This window comes from Athene cunicularia (genome assembly GCF_003259725.1).
Source record: "Athene cunicularia isolate RWA chromosome 5 unlocalized genomic scaffold, athCun1 chr5_part2, whole genome shotgun sequence".
NCBI lineage: Eukaryota > Metazoa > Chordata > Aves > Strigiformes > Strigidae > Athene > Athene cunicularia.
This window is the reverse complement of record NW_020799102.1, coordinates 1,658,440-1,675,051: the sequence shown is the minus strand read 5'-3', so window position 1 is coordinate 1,675,051 and position 16,612 is coordinate 1,658,440. Positions and strand designations below refer to the sequence as shown.

Genomic DNA, 16,612 nt, shown 5'->3' with positions numbered 1-16,612 from the left:
AAAAAAATTCATCTTCCCTGCAGCAATTTCACAGCTTTCTTGTGTAAGGCTCCAGAGGCAGGCTGAGGTGACGTGTCATGGTGCAAGATTGTCTTCAAACATCTGCATCTCCACTTGCAGAAACCACAGCCCTGCGTCTTCAATCAGCCATCCAGAAGCACCATCCCACCATGGAGGGGACAAGTGGAGACACAGAGTCCTTACTGCAACTGGTCTTTATTAAATATTTTCATTTTTGTACAAAAAGCAAACTTAAAATTGTAAACACACTGGACACTAAGAAAACAAACCAATACACCACATTGTCATAAAACACATTGCTTTGTGTGTTCTCAGTTTTTGAAGCTGCAAGATGGGCCACAGGCAGTTTTGGTCCCAGGCGGGGAATGCCAAACTGCCGAGCTCGTGCGCTTGAAGTATCGAGGCTTGCTCTTGCCAAAAATATCCTCCAGCTTAGGGCTTGGAATTAGCCCAAAGATCTGGTCAACGTTTACTGGGTGATAGTACTGGTGTACAATGGCTTCGTTAAGCTGAGCTCCTACAGAATCAACCATACCAGAAATGAGCTTTCTGAGCTCTGCCCAAGGTGCCCTTTGAGCTCCCCATGGCAGCCCCCACCATCCCGAGTGCGCACACGGGCTTTAGCAGCAGCGCACCGGCACCCCAGGGAAGCGGCTCCAGCCCCCTCACCCCCGGGAGCCGGAGCTGCTGGCAGAGCTGGAGCCTCACCCGCTCCCAGGCGGCACTTTAGGGAAGCTGAGACTGCACCAAGCAAATCTGGAAAGCTCCGGCTTCCTGGGGAAGGTATTAAAGGAAATCGAACCAAACTTGGCACCTACCATCTGCCCAGGCAGGGACAGGCTTCCGAGGTTCGTTCTCATCGTCTGTGGAGTCATCGCTGTTCAGATCCATCCCGTAGTTATTTCTGTCCACCTCTGGGGACCTAGATCCCTCTGTGCCCTTTGGGAGCTCCAGGTAGGGTGTGGAGATCGATTTCTGAAAGCGAGACAGCTGGAGCTGCAAGTTCATTCTGGAGGGGCTGGCTACCACCAGCTGCAGGCAGCCCGGCCCCTCACCAGCCCCGCAGGGCTCTGGCACGAAAGGACAGGGCTGGAACCCAGGGGATGCTGCCGCGGAGGGGCCGGGGCAGAGCCCTCACACGGGGCAGGAGGGGAGAGGTGGGTTCCCAATGCCACACGCTGGGTGAGGAGCTTCACTGTGCAGGGAAGGCAGCCAGGACTGAGAGCTGCCGGCTCAGTTCCTAGAGCAGAGGTGCCATTCATGCTCATTTTCATCCCTAGTTTGAAAAACAGGAGCCAAAAAGGCCACCAACATATGTGTGGGAAGGTTTTCACCTCCATGTTAGCTGGACATCTGTAATCCCTGGACTTGACAGGTAACTTGGGTTGAGATTTTCAGTGAAGCCCAGAAATGCCTAAATATTTTTTTTATTATTGAACTTTATTTTGAAACCACGTCCCACTGAAAAGCCACACTGCGGCAGGGACTGCAAAAGGCAGAGCTGAAACAGCTGCCCACCCACCCTGTGGCTTCCGAGCTGCCAGGAAGCCCCACGGGGGGCAAGAGCCAGGGCTCCACTGGTCACCAAAGCTGCGGGTCATACTGGGGCCCGCTGAAGCTCAGCGATACCTCCAGGCTCCGCGGCCAGGAGCAGGGACCCCCAACACCCTAATTCTGCAGGACTTGGCACTACGGGAGCATGCACACATCGGCACAAAACCTGTCACTGTGCTCGGTGATTGAGAACTACTTTTAACCCTTTTCCCCTCCTGATTTTTGTTGAGAAGCCTTAAAAGAACACACCGTGCATGTCTGAGCGCTTGGTTTTTGCACACACGCTCACACCCTTCCCAGGGCTTCATGGCAGAGCCGGTGTTGGCTCTCTGGAGCTCTGCTGCGAGTCGCGGAAGGGAGCAGGGAGCCCGTCAGCCAGGACGGGAGTTTAACTCAGAGATACTACTCGAGTCCGACTCTGAGCTGCTTCTCCCCCACTTGTCCAGTTACCAGGTTTAAGAAGTCCCGGCCCAGCCAGGCTCCCGCAGAGCCGCAGGCCGGAACCGGGCGGGCGCGGCGCTGAGCCGGCGCCTCGTGACGTGCTGCCATCCTGTGGCCGTTCCCAACATCTTTTCCAAGAGAAAGCACTTGTTTTTCGTTCAGGTTCCCCCCGTGCCGAGCTCTCGGCCAAGCAGCCCCGCCGACAGACACCACGGTCCTCTGCACAGGTGCCTGTTAAACCACAACCACCCACACCCCAGGTTCGTTTCCTGCTCCACAGTGATGGGTAATAAATCTGCAGGCTGTCTCCAAACCCCAGGAACCCCCTGGACACCCCAGACACGTAACCTGGGGGCTTTGCTGGAGCCAGAACTCACCTTCACTGTTCTGCTCAGCCATGTGCCAGAGGCAGCCGTCCATGCTTCTAGCTGCTTGATTTTCTTCTCCTCTCCCAGCCACTGCTGGGGTTCCTGCAGACCGTCTTCTTCCTGTTAAGACACAAGAATTAAGTTGTTCTTCATTCATGTTCAGGCTGTCTGAGGAAGAGAGCCATGTTTTCCTTAAAAAAAAAAAAATCCTCAGTCCCTCTGTGTCATCTTCTGCAGAAAAACCCCTCAAACCCAAGACTCAAAGCTAAAGCAATTCCTGTCTTTGCTCAGGTCCAGATCAACAGGGTCTCTAGAGCCCACGCTCACCTTTACCACTTTGAGCCAGGGCTTAGAAGCCACAGCAATGGATTCTGGTTGCTTGTCTCTCATCTCCTGCCCAGGCAGCTGGTACAGCTCTTTTGGGCTCTCTTCCTCCTAATAGAGAAAAAAATCACTGCTTAAGGTCTTTTTCAACACAAACCACTTTTTCCAGGAATTTCTTCTCCCGTACTACTCCAGAGGGAAGAGCTAATGGGAGGGCAAGAGCTGCAAGCACTTTGAATTATATTCAACTTCTCTCTTATCTGGAGGAGCTTTGCTGTGGCTCCCTCCAGCACAGTTGCTTGCAACATATGAAGAATTTAAACCTTCATTAAAATTACATAGCACAAATCGGAGTTTGAATGTCATGGACCCAGTGAGTAAGAGCAGCAAGAAAAATACAGAAGGAGGAATTTATCCTTAAGAGGACCAGCATTTGAAGGGTTGATTTTTCACTAATGAAGAAGGCAGAAGAAAGAGTGATGTTAAGAGTAGAAAGAGACTGGAAGGAAAATGTTACTGTGATATTTTGAGACAAAGAGCCTTGACTTTAAGCCATACCGTTCTTTGTATAAGTGCAAATGAAGTTACATGAAGCGATATGATACCTGGTATTTGTCATGGGGATCATATCCTCCAAATACAGTGAGTGAACGTAGTAGGGAAAAGTAAAATCTCTTACTAATTTCCACAGTCATTTAAGTATCAGTGGGTGCCATTTAGAGGTGTTCTTCCCACGGCCATTGCATGGCAGCCATCCCCCTCGTGACGGGGCTGAGAAGGCTCACCTGTAACAAGAGAACAGCCAAACTTTAGCAACAGAGCGGGCTCATGGGTGCACAGACCCCAAACCCTCACAATAAGGTGTTGGCTTGTCATTGGTTTTATTTGTTCCTCTAAATAACACAGTAAGTGTTAAAACCTTAAACATGTTTTAACCACAACCTTGGAAAACAAGTCTGATCTTAAAATATGTCTGTGTGTCCTGTGCCTCACTGGTTTACAGCAGAGAAGTTGTTCCGAGACCACTTCAACTCCCCACCTTTACGCTTTTCTCAGCGCACAGTGCTGACTCCAGCTGTGGCTGGGGGGCCTTCTCCTTCCCTCGCTGTTTGTGACCCCTAGGGAAAAAAGCCATAATTTAGTGATAGAAGAGAGCATGTCCACCCATCCCCAAGAGCAGTCTTAAAGCCTCTTTCTTCAGCACCCCAAATCTTTGGGACAGCCTGACACTCCCACCACTCCCCAATTTCAGCAATACTATTTATGTTTACTGCTTCTCCATGCCTGTTGACAAGTCCCCTCCTCCAGGACAGAAACAAGCTAATACCTCTCCTTCACTTCTTCCACCTGTTGCTGCTCTAAAAGACTTTTCAGTTCCAAGACTTTTCCTTTTACTTCATCCTCTCTCCTTCTCTGCAGTGGCTCTTGCTGCTCAAATTCATCTTTCTCCTGAAGAAGAGAAAAGAAAACCCTTGTACCTCTCCAGCTCAAGTGGGGAAAGGTGGCAGGATATGAATCAAAAGCTCTGAGACAGTCCGTGTGAGTTGTACCTCACCCTCACCTTCCAGCACTGCCTCCCAGCTAGGGGGTTACCACAGGTACCCTCATGTTCAAACCCAACTCTTGCAGCATGGACTCCAAACCCCTGCAGCAGGAGCGGCAGTGACTCTTCCCTGTCCCCCCAGCCAGAACAGCACATGGGTTCCCCACTGCTCCTTTCCTCTTCTACATGCAGGAGGGACCTAGAGTTGCTCTTACCAGCCTTGGCCCTTTCTGCTTCTGCACATCAGCTTCCCCATGCTTCTTCGACAGCTTTTTCCTGCTCCGCTCCTCCGCCACCTTCTCCTCCCGCGTTTGAGAGGTGCGCACCTGAGGGAGCCCCGAGGACACACTTCAGCCTCGTCCGAAGCTGCTTCCGAAGCCTGGGATACTCCAGGTCCTAGTAAGCCCAAGAGCCTCACACCCAGCAAGCAGCACACGTGTGCTGGATTTACAGAATCACAGAACCATCTAGGCTGGAAGAGACCTTGAAGATCATCTAGTCCAATCATTTAGCACCAACCACCACTTACTACCACCCGTGCCAAGAGACCCATCACTTGGAGTGACAGGAGGAAGGAGCAGAGGCCACACCACAACCCAAACCCTGCCTCCACCTGGTAAGTGATTGCAGGCAGAAAAAGTGGAACCAGCAGCTGGTTTCTGCTATGCCTGCAGTGCTGCTGCTGACACCAGCGTGAGGAGCCAAGGTGTGAAATCTGCTCAAGCCCCCAAGACACAGCTCCCTCCCGGGGTGTCTGTCCCAGCAGCAGCACTGGTGTGTCGGCAGCAGTGGGCTGGCCAGGGCTGGGGGCACTTTTGACCGCTCAGGTTTTGGGAAAGGCTGGAAGGAGCACAATTCCTTTGTTTCCTAATGTTGACCCCTTCCACAGGTCACTTAGTCCATCCCCAAAATAAGCAACCATCCTCCTCCCAAAGGCTCAGCCAGGCACCGCCTCCCCCAGCCCCACAGAACCTGCAGAGCTGTACAAAAGCAGAAGCACCAGCCACACGTGGCCTCAATAGCCCATCAGGGCACATTCCTCATCCTCTGCCGGCCCTCAGGAGGACCAGACAAGGCTTTGAAAGCCAAATGTGATAGACACAGACAGAGCCAAGCCTAGCGATGAGCACCCCTCACACACCCCTCTCTCCCACCACACCTTTGCCACCCCCTACAAGCAAAACTGTGACGCTTTGTGCCAACAGCTGGCTCCCAGAGCACTGCCAGCTGGGGGGCTGCCTCCTCGGCAGGGCAAGTCAAGGGGTGCTGCCACATTCCTTAAACACAGAGCACCAACAGCACTGCGTGTCACAACAGGAGTGCTTAGAACCACCGCAAAGGTATGGAGAACAAAAGCCTCCTCTTGTTAGACAGAGAATTTCAGCGTCTGGTGCAGACTTACACACCACTGGATTAGTCACCACCAGCAGCAGCAGCCCCATGCTCACTCGGATCACGCCAGCGGCCTGTCTGTAGCCTCACCAAGATCAGATTGCTGTACCCCATGGTCCAAAGCTGGGTCAGCCTCCTTACCTTCTCGTCATTCTGTAAAATCCTCTGCTCCATCCGCTTTTTCTTCTCCTCTTCCATTTGTTCCACCCGCTCCCGAGCCTGCAGGGCCTTCCTCAGACGCTCTTCCCTCTTTCTGGGCAGTGTGTGTGCAAGAGGGGGTTGTTAGCGCTGTTTGCTTTCACACAGGGTATGCTGGGGGAACAGGGACTTGCCATGCTAATTGGGGAAAACAGTTATTTTCTTGACTTGCTCTGAGCTCAGCCTCAGCTTAGCTCTGGGTGAAGCTCAGACATCAGCGGGCACTTTGCAGCAGCGCGGTTTTCGCTGCCAGGAGCCACCAGCAGCAGAGCAGCAGCAAAAGAGCTGGATACAGCCAGGACCAGCCCCGGGGCCATCAGGTGCTGGACCAGGAAAGGAGCAGGAGGGAAGGGGCCCAACTCACTGCTTCATTTCTGCCTGCCGCCGTCTCTTTTCCTCCTCCACTTTCTTCCTCCTCTGTTCCTCAGCCTCCTGCTTCTTCTTGAGACTTTCCAGTCTCTGGCGCTCCTTCTCCTGAAGGGAGATGAGTTCAGACCTTACCGATTGCTGGGGCCTGTTCCTGCCACCAGGCTGCTGGTGCACAAGCAGGAACAGGCCCGGCAGGCTGCTAAACAAAGAAGTCACTGTCAGAGTCAGGTTCACCCACACACCGGTTTGGCAATCGTGCTTGTTCAACTAATACAAGCAGAAGAGTCACGGAAACACCGCAGTCCTTCGGCTGTAGAGAATATGTTTAGGCAAGGAACGCTCCCGCTGTAGGTAACCACCACAGCAAACGCTCCTGGCCTGGGACAGTGTTACCTACCCCGCAGCTGGGAGAGCAGGGCAGGAGGACAAGAGCGCGAGTCCAGCTCGCAGGCCCCAGGGCTTCCTCGCAGCTCCCAGCCCCAGCAGGACACACATGCTGGGAGATTGCAGCCCCTCGGCCAGCGTGGCCAGCGCGCTTGTGTGCTCAGAGCCACGGGGATGGCAGTGGGAGGGGAGAGGGCTGGCAGGGCCCACCAGGCGCGCGACACCACTGTCGAACCGTCCAGCCCTGAGGTTAAGGGCCTTGTTACTTACAACAAAGTCTCCCTGTCGAAAAGAGACAAAAAAATGATTAAGGGTTTGGAAGTAACAGTAGAACTCCCCACTTCACAGCGCACACACCCGCGGGGGGTATGTGGTAGAGCCCACACTGCCTGTCAGCCCTGCAGCTGCAGTTACACAAGACAAGGGCAGAGTCCCACTGCCAAGAGAAAAGCTTCCCACTTTCCTACGGTTCAGCAGTCCCAGAATGTAAAGTGTTTCTGCTGACTACAGCTACAGCAGCCGAGATTTCTCTGCATAAGAAAGGTTTGAGAGTTGGTGCTAAAGGCCCAGCCAGTAACAGTGTGTGTGGACAGGTGATTAAAAGGCAACACCGAGCAGCTTCCCTTCCCTGGTGAGGCTGAAGCAGAACTGAGGCCAGTTTGTGACAAGGAGCTGTGCTGGTCTGTGGTTGCAGACAGAACTAGGAGTATGTTTATGCTTTTCTAAGCAAAGGGTCCCTCCTCCTCCAGCCCTGCAAGGGAAGGCAGCACTGACACACCTTCAGATCAGGTCGGGTGGAAGTATTGCGCTTGATGAAGTTCTTTATGACACGTCCTGTGGGCCCTGGGCTGGCCAGCAGCTGGTTTCTTTGCACAGCCTGCAGGAAGTTTTTCAATGGTCTAACAACCTAAAAGGAGAAGATGTAGGAAGTCAGTACTCACCAGAGAAAGGGAGGCAAAGGGCCATGGCACCCACTCACCATCCTAGCTGGAGAGGAGGAAGGTGGAGTCCGGTTTGCAGAACTCTTGTGCTTGTCATCCAAAGGGGAGAGGGCATGGTTCCCTGGCTGCTGCCCATTCCAGGTTACACCCATGGCTTGTTTATAGCTTCTCGTCCTGGTGGCATTAACAAGAGGCACGTTATGTGACCATCAGTTAATTAGGAGGTGGTCCCAGTCTTGCCAGGAGCATTTACCCACCGTTACACACTTCCCCTCAGCCCACTAGCTGCTGCCAGAGGACAGGGGCTGGCCCTGCAGCGGGCACAAGGGCAGTGGAGGCAGCAGCAGCTCAGCAGGGAACAGCCAAGCACCAGAGCAGTAATGCACAACATCACGCTCCCCCTCATCCTCTGCTCCGAGCCCCAGTATGCGGAAGCCTTTGTTCTATCTTGTATTAATAGCACACGATAGACACAACCCCTGTGTGTTTGCAACCAGTCAGCCCTGCTCACCTCCCTGGCAGGGTTTCACCTTCTTTATAAATACTTTGGATGCTCAGATTTACCTATTTCAGAAAGGACTTGGCTCACATCCCCTAATTCCAGGGACAGAATGGGGGAACCGCTTCCCTGTGCGGTCAGGGCCCAACACAGCAGCAGCCGAGGGCGGCTGCAGATCCTGATCCCTCACATTTGCTAAGCATCCGCGGGAGAATGGGGGTGACTGCTATTTCCCCACCCATAGCAAAATCACCCCAGGAAAACCAGGACAGGGACTGAGGGCAAAGCTAAAAGCAGCTGAAATCTCACATGAAACGCCAGCAGTACTAGCAGTGAGGAACCAAGGTGGGTATCCCACACACTTGCACACAATAAACAGGCACACCGAAGCTGTGAGGTAAGCGCTGTCCTGGGCACCCTTGTGCAGGCACTTGTGCATCTGCTTCCCAAGGCAGACCCAGGTCTCAGCCCTAAACAAGGCTCAGGAGGTCACAAGGAGCTCCCAGGAGACAAGATGTGGCCAAAGATGATTTCAACACTACACTGGAAGGCAGGGGCCAAGGTAGGGAAACAAACATCCAAAACTTTTTAAAACAAATTACTGAAGAGGCCAGGCCTGTGTCCTTTCAGACCCCTGGCTCATTCCTCCTCCTTGCAAATGTCTCGTACCAGATGCGCGAGGGGTGCTCCTGGGGCTTGGCACAGCAGCGCTGCTCCTGGCTCTCATCCCGGGTCTTACCATTCAGATTGACACAGCCTCCTGTGAAGAGAGCTGTGGTCAGCAGCATGGGCAATGGCTACGGTTCTTGTCTCCAGCTCTGGTGTGCTCTAAGCCCTGTGGCACCTCACCAGAACCTGGATGGCCACTGTGACATGGGTGTTGGGTAGGTACACTGTGCTCTGGTACACACCCGCACAGACCCTGCCAAACAGGCACAATCTCTCACCAAAACGCCACCAGCTACTCTTCCCTCAGGATCCTACAGCTCCCCCAGGGGATAAACAGAGCACCTGGCTCTCCTTCTCCTCACTGAGGCACAGTAAATACAGGACCTGTAAATCCTCACATAACCCAGAGGAAAGGGATGTCAAGGCACTTTGACAGAACATTACACTGCGTGGAAGATGCCAGGTCTAAAAGCAATCTTGTTTCAGAGTACCCCCACTCACTAGCAGACCGAGGTCGGACAGGACAGCATTTGTCTGAAGGCTTAGACACGTGTCTATCATAGTTTATCTAACTGCATGTCTCACTGCTTCCAAAGTTTACCTGAAAAATTACCTTGGCTGGTCAGAGGTGGTTTCGTTTCAACACAAGTCCCACATTCTCCACAAACCCTCATGCTGACTCCCCAGTCCCTGTGTGACTTCACACAGACCAGCTCAGAGTTACCTTCCTTGTTCCCTGCCTGCTGCTCAGGAGGAGGCAAGTGCTGTGCAGGAGGGATGGCAGCTTGTACGCTTCTGCTCGAAACAAGGACACCTTCAGGAGTCTGCCGGAAAAGGAAACAAGTGTTCTCTTGGCACAGTAGCTCTAAAGGACAAGGCTGCCTGGGACCTGCTGCCCTGAAAAAGCCAGTCACTTCCAACTGCAGCCCAGCTCCTAGGCCAGGGCCTGCACCTCAACGAGAGCTACGCTGCAGGGATGCCAACTGATTCCTTTCAATAACAGGGGCCTGCTCACAGAACAGCTGCTGCTGCAGGAGGGGCAATTCTCAGCACTTCCCTGCTAGACCGGGAGCTTTATGAACCTGGACTCCAAAGTCAAAGCACCCAGAGCACCACAGGCAGCTTCTACACACTTTGGAGACACCAGTTTTTCAAACCACAGTTTTGAAACCTGCCAAACCACTTGACTGAAGACAAGTCCCTGTAAAGTGTTTCAGGCTACAGGATTGCGAGGTGCTTTGGGTGCCGTTACAGTAGGTTCACAGCAGGACAAGCCAGGGAAGTCGCTGCAGCAGAGCACCCTGGCGTGCTGGGAGCCCGCCGGCCATGCGCAGGGCCCACTCCCCTCTCTGCTGGGCTCTTCCCAGCCCAGCCGTGTCACAGCATGACTGCACGTGATGTTTTCCCCAGCTGAAGGCAGGGGACAGGTTCCTCTGTCCTGCCAACACTGCAGGCTCATGCCAGGTCATTATATGTGCAGCCTCCACAGCCAAGGAGAACATGTTAATGTCAGCTGCCCTCCCAACTTCTGTGCCTCAAATCAGCCAGGCTACAGATACAGGGTCAGCCATCATGCCTGGCTGACAGGTTTGCTGCCACCTGGGAACTTGGCCAGGCCCCTCCCAAGGTTCCACCTTGAAGAGGCCTTATCCAAGCACACAATGTCTCTGCCTGGCATCAGTTAGAGCGCTACCTGGCTCCACAAGCTGCCCAAGAGCTCCATGGGCAGCACTGCTCAGCCAGAAGGGACACGACAGAATGATCCTCAGCCACGTTCCCTGCTCCCAGGGCAATGCTCAGCAGAAGGTGTCAACTCAGGCAAGAAAATATCCAGATAGATTGTAGGTTATTCCTTAGGGCTTACCTTTTCACTTGGACAGTTCAGTTCCAGTCCAGGTCTGTGAAAGAAGAGTTATTTTAATTATTTCAATGCTCTGAAGGGTGTTACAGGTGATAAAAGCACATTGGAGCCAGAATATGGGCCCCAGGGAAAGCACAGATAAACCTGAGCAGAGGCAGAAGCCTTTTTCCACCAGGCCATGCAGCAGGGGAGCTGCAAATTCTTCCAATGGACCGTTCCGCTGATGAGCTTCATCCCCTTTGGCAGAACCTCCAGGAGCAGGTAAAAAGGCAGCTGTGAGCCTCAGGCTGAGCCAGCCCAAGCTGGGCAGTGTCCGGGGCAGAGCAGAGCTGAGCAAGCATTGGCTGGGAAGCCCAGGACACAATTCACCCTGTGCCAGGCACTGGCAGGCAGAGGAGTCACCAGCAGCCTTGGGCCTCACAGCATAGGCTCAACCGCTTGTGCTCTGACCAGGCTCAGAAGAGGATGAGCTGTGCCTGAACAGCGCAGGCGTTGAAATATCAACCAGCCCCAGGTGACAACGTCACCTAAACTGCACCTTACAAAGCCAGCCCTGTGCCTGTACAATAAAAGCCACCCAGAGAGCCCCCCTTGCAGGGCTTCCTGCGGTTCCTTCCTGCACGGCAGTCTCACCTCATGCTGCTGGTCACATCTTCTTCCACAAAAACCTCCAAGGAGCTCTGACCTGTAGGAGAAAAACATAAGCTAGCTTGGGGGTTTCATTCTGCGGCTTCCCAAGAGCAGCAGCGTGTGCGTGGTAGGGCTCAGGTCCCTGTGCAGGCTTTCCTCCCAGGGAACACGCCGATTGCTCATCTCAGCTTTCCACACCAGCGCTACCACCTCCCTCGAGTGTCACTGACAAACTGGTGTAGGCTGGGGAAGCAGAGCTGAGGCAGCAGCTCCTCTGCCTGCAGACTGCTCCAGCTGCACAAACATGCTCCTGCCTGTGTCAGAGACAGCGTTTCCCAGTCAATTGACTCCAGCTCCTGCCTCCCCACACGGTTTTATGCAGAGATCTGGTGGATTTAGGCTGATTTCATTCCCCCCATAACACCACTTAGCTGAAAGTGTTATAACAAATGCCTAGATACAGCGTGACTCAAAGCTGACAAAACTAAATATCAAAGGCCTCAGTGCTTTATTAGAAGCCAATCTGACTTGAGAAGCAGTGATTTGAGAAAGTCCAAATAGCAAAACCTTCCCCAGAGCAGCAGGAACAGAGGACATGAGGAGTTTGGTGCTACCAGGAATAGCCTGAATTTCTGAACCTTGTTTCCTCTGATGGCTGTGCTGTTTGGTTCTCAGTCCAGCCACTCTGTCTTCACCCAAAAAGCACTTAAGTTCCCCTGCCAGCCAATTGCAGCCAGATTCCAGGGTTGGAGACATTCAATTCCTGTAGATTTTTTAGCAAGTTGGCAGCAGACACACAAGTTAAAGCCCCTCCCCAGGGACTGCAATAGTCTCTTTTGATCAGCCAGACTGCACCCGCGGCTAGAACCAGCCAGACCATGGCTTCCCTTTCACTCCTGTTTTTTGCCTGTCCACAACCTCCAGCCCCTGTGCTCATGCCCTGGCTGATGTTCATTCACCTGCTGCAGCAAAACACAGCCTGAGGCTGGTCCAACAGCAGGTGAGGCCCTGAGGGTTGCACCCAAACAGGTGGAAGCCACAAGGCCCAGCGATGAGGAGACCTAGAGAAGCCACAGACACCACAGCCAAGCAGCTCCACAGCCACTTGCTCCCCACACCAAAGCCAAGAGGCTGATTTGGCCAAACAAACACACCCAGCAGCTGACAGACACTTACAGCTCGCTCTGCTGGAGGCAGATGATGATTCTTGCGCTGCTGCCTTCTTTGACACAGCCCTGCTGATTGACCTCCGGATCATGCTCTCTCTTTTGCTGGCCAGAGAATATTTTTCTGCCAAGGAGGCCCGATGGCTCTTGCGGGGGCCACCCACAAAGATTCGGCGTCCAGAGCAACGGCGCATTTTGTTTGTCACTGTAGTGATTTTGCTGTCAGAGTCCTGGAAAAGCACCTTTTCGAGGCCTTGAGGAGACTGATCTCCTTGGAGCATGGCAGGATCTCCTTTTCTGGGAGTGGAGGTACTTGCTCCTCTTTTGGGGGCCTCCTCCCCTGCTGTCTGGCCACTGTGGATCCCAGCGACAGAAGATACCCCATGCAGCTCAGCAGCTGCATTCCCTGATGGCAACTGCTTCCCTGCTGCATCGCTGCCATCGTCAGGTCCCCAAGGGCAGCCCTGACAGCCCCCCTGCACCGTGGGAACTTGTGCCTCCACTGGCTGCTGGGCTGTGACACTGCCCTGAGGCCTCGCTGCAGCGTCAGCCACGGACACCCCTTCCCCCAGGCAGCTGGGGTCACAGGGCTGCTCTTTGCTGCAGCGCCTCTGGGAGCTTGGCTTGGAAAACGCTGCCTTGCTGCTGCTTCTTCTTCTGGACAACCTTAAATAAAAACAATTTTAAATGAAGCAGTGAAGAAGTCTCCCATTACCAAATTATTTTTAGAGGGAAAAAAACAGACAACAAGTTTTGACATGAACCTGTAGGCTTCTTCTCTCCACCATTCCCTCCACAACCCACCCCTATCCAGTGGTGAAGTGCAGGAGCAGAACCCTGAGAGCTCACACACACACTGTCAGACCTATCTGGAACAATTTAGGAACTGCTGCTCCCCTCTGCCTGCAGGATGTTTTTTTGCCAGACATTACCCCTCTGTGCTATGGGCAGGAACACAGGGCACACACCCTCACTGCACCAGCCCAGCCATCAGCCTGGTGTGCTGGGGAGCCTCACAAATAAGGCTTGTACCATACGGACAGGAACTGCAGCAGCGGGGGCAACCAGGGCCCCCAGCCCCAGGCAGAGTGACGCCAGGGGACAGCTAGGTCACGCCAGTGCCACCAACTCCTGCTTGCTGTGAGCAAAGCACAGGCATCCACAGACAGAACAATTTTGTGTCCACGATCAACTCCCTGTGAAAGTCTCCCCTGTAGAGATCTACAAGATCCCAGCTAGAAGCAGAAGGCTCTGCTACTCAGCATAAAACATTCCCTGAGCACAGGGGAGCAGGGTCTCAAGCACTGAGACAATATCCACAGCTCTAAATGCACTTTTTGTGAACAGGCTGGGAAACAGCAATGCTGCTGCATGCGTGGTACCCAACAGAGTAACCCCGAGGAAGGCAACAAAAAAATACCTGTAGTTGACTTGCGGATTCTTTGAATTACTGCTATTTGAGACAAATTAACTAGGTCTCTGTCTTTAGCTCTACTGCTTCAGCTAAACCTGACCAATCACCCAGGAACTTGGGGAACTCGAGCAGCAAAATCTTCCTCGGGGCATCAGGTAACTCGCCATGGGAGGATGGAGCCGCAAGTCAAGGAGATGGGGTGGGCAAGTCCAAAACCAGAGGGCAACTTTGGCTGTCCAGAGAACGGCAGCTCTGATGCCAAAGCAACCGAGTCAGCCAGGTAAAGGGTGGAGATTGAAGGCAAAGATGAAACGGAGAGCTAATGTGGAAGTGTGCAGCAGCTTGAGAAGACAGCTAAGGGAACCCCCTGTGGTGTTGGAAAAAGGTTCTACAGTCCCTGGTGACAACAACCAGCAAGCAGTGACTTGTCCTGCTGACAGTGTTCAAGCTGATACCCTCTGCCCTCCTTCCAGTCTCCTCTTAATTCCTCATGCTTACCTCCAGCAAGAAGAGGAACATTTTGCTAGAATTAGCAAAAACAGATTAAGTGGGAAATGTGCAATTAACAATACACTAAGAAATGGGCTGTAAAATACATACTGAGAAAAACAGAGCAAGAAAAAGAACAATAGCCTGACCCTGCGGGATGGAGCACAACGTGCTGAACTGCAGCATGAACTTCCTGTTGACGACTGACCGCCCGCCCAGGCATTCTGTTGCATCAGCAGATCTTTCTCAAAACTAAGTTTAAATGAGGAAAAATACATGCAAGACATGTCTTCTTCAGGGGAGCAATCCAGCTGCTACCTGAAAACTAAAAGTATGTCTTAAGAGCTCTCCCCGTTTAGATCTGTAACATTTTCTTCTCCTGCCCTCCTTCACCACACACACGCATGAACTTCCCACGCTTCCTTACTATTCTTGCTGTTCTCTCCATCCTCCATGTCTGGTTTCTGACAGCCTTTTAGTTCTAACTCTTCCTGTCCAATTTCTGTGGGTTTTTCACCATGGTTATCAGAATTTAAGTGCCTTAACGCATAAACAGTCAATGACTGTGTGCCCAGCGATGAGGCCTGGGTCACACCACAGGTGTGCTGACCCCCCCCTCGCAGCACACCCTCTCTGAAGGGAAGGCTACCTTAACCGCCTGGCCACTGGCCATGAGATGAGAGCAGACTGCCAGCTACCAAGAAGCAGCAGCATCGAGGCAGTTAATTAGCATCACAGCCATCCCTGAGTACACATGCAATTAAATCATGCCCTACACCATCCTGCCTTGGCATCTGTTTGCAGGCAACTGTTATCTACTTAGGACTAGTTTTCAAACCCTCAATTATGGTTGGTTCTAAGCAAATCACTTGGAAATTCCACTTCAGTTTCATCACTAATTCCTTTGAGCATTCCTGCCTGCCAGTTCAAACAACAGCTGCAGAGACACTGCTGCTGCACATCCCTGGCCACAGGTGCTGTGCTCAGGATCTCTCAGGCACCTGCATAAAGGTCTAGAGAGTGTGATACAGGGAAATGATTAGTTGTAGTCTTTTTCTTTCCACAATCACATGAACACCAGTAGCAGCCTCAGGCCAAAAATCATGCTGATACAAAATCAAATCAAACAGAACCCAAATCCAAACTGACAAAAAAAATAGAATATTTATTGTTGTTTCTAAACAGAGAAGAGAAAAAAAAAAAGTGAAGGAAACCAGCCAACTCTATGCCAAACTTCCACTAGAATCAAAACGTTGATTGATCCTGACACACCCTTTTAAATGTATTTGCTAACTCAGGGAATAATGTGGCTACTTTATGTTCCTGTATACATGGAAACAGTTACTATTTTGTTTTGCTCTTAAGGGCTATGCAGCAGAGCCAGAACAAACTGACTGACCTACCTCCTCCTGTTTGGTTCCTTATTTTCATCGTTCAGGCAGGAGGACTGCCTTTTCTTGGGACGTCTCCTCTGTGATGGTGTTTTGGGCATTAATGCAGGTTCAGCCCCAAAGTCGCTGTTGGGCAGAAAATGCACAAGACAGAGATTGCTTCCCTTCATTGCCTAGAGCAACAAAATCAGGGTCCTTCACTGAGAAGGAAGAGCACCGGGTGAGAAGCAAGGAACAAAGTGCACCAGCCACCTGGCAGTAAGGCCCACAGGGAGCTGCTGACCCCACAGCTGTGTCAGATCACAGCCGCTCAGCCACCGAACCCAACGCCCACCATGGCTCACTCAGGGCAGGCCCAGCAGCAACTGGGAGCACACCCGGCCTTGTGCTCCAGGAGCTGGAAGCACCTTGAGCCCAGCTCCCTGAGGGGCCTGGAGACCTCCCACGAGGGCGGCCCCTACCTATCCAGCATCCTCCTGCCCTGCTCCTCCGCCTCCCACAGCCAGGCCAAGTGCTTGTGCTCGGCATCGTAGAGGAACCGGGAGAGCCTCTGCCCGCAGACCTCCAGCAGCCGCACAGGACCACCGGCCTCTGCCATAGCTCTGCCTGAAACGCAGGAGAGACAGAGACTGGCTGGCACCCGGGGACACACCCCACGGGCGGGAGATGAGGCACTAGGCCCCCTGCCTGCCTCCGAACAAGGCATGAGGGCAGGCCGGGCCTCAGGGCTGCACCCCAGGCAGGCACAAACCCGTAGCCTCGGCCCTGAAGGGCGCCCAGGCCCCTCCACCCGTGACAACGCGGCGCCACAGGCCCTGGACCTGCCTCGTCGCCTCTCCACACCCTCACAGGCGCAACCTCCCCTCCCGCCCAGAAATCATCCCGGCCTCCACCAATCGCAGCGCGCGTCCTGCGAGGTCGTGGCTCTTATTGGCCGTTGCTCACGTCCATCGCTGCC

General features: G+C 53.1%; 1 protein-coding gene across 1 annotated transcript; it reads right to left on the bottom strand.

The window, feature by feature from the left end:
- Positions 1 to 213: 213 nt before the first annotated feature.
- On the bottom strand, positions 214 to 16,252 carry LOC113481123 (inner centromere protein A-like). Its single transcript, XM_026850454.1, has 18 exons — positions 16,116 to 16,252; positions 15,667 to 15,780; positions 12,371 to 13,026; positions 11,198 to 11,249; positions 10,568 to 10,601; positions 9,428 to 9,527; positions 8,704 to 8,794; positions 7,574 to 7,709; positions 7,373 to 7,501; positions 6,865 to 6,876; positions 6,206 to 6,315; positions 5,785 to 5,896; positions 4,467 to 4,577; positions 4,036 to 4,157; positions 3,748 to 3,826; positions 2,394 to 2,504; positions 840 to 996; positions 214 to 538 (listed from the first exon to the last, which is right to left on the bottom strand). The coding sequence occupies exons 1-18, from the start codon at positions 16,250 to 16,252 to the stop codon at positions 333 to 335; spliced, it is 2,469 nt and encodes an 822-aa protein (XP_026706255.1). The 3' UTR covers positions 214 to 332.
- Positions 16,253 to 16,612: the final 360 nt, after the last annotated feature.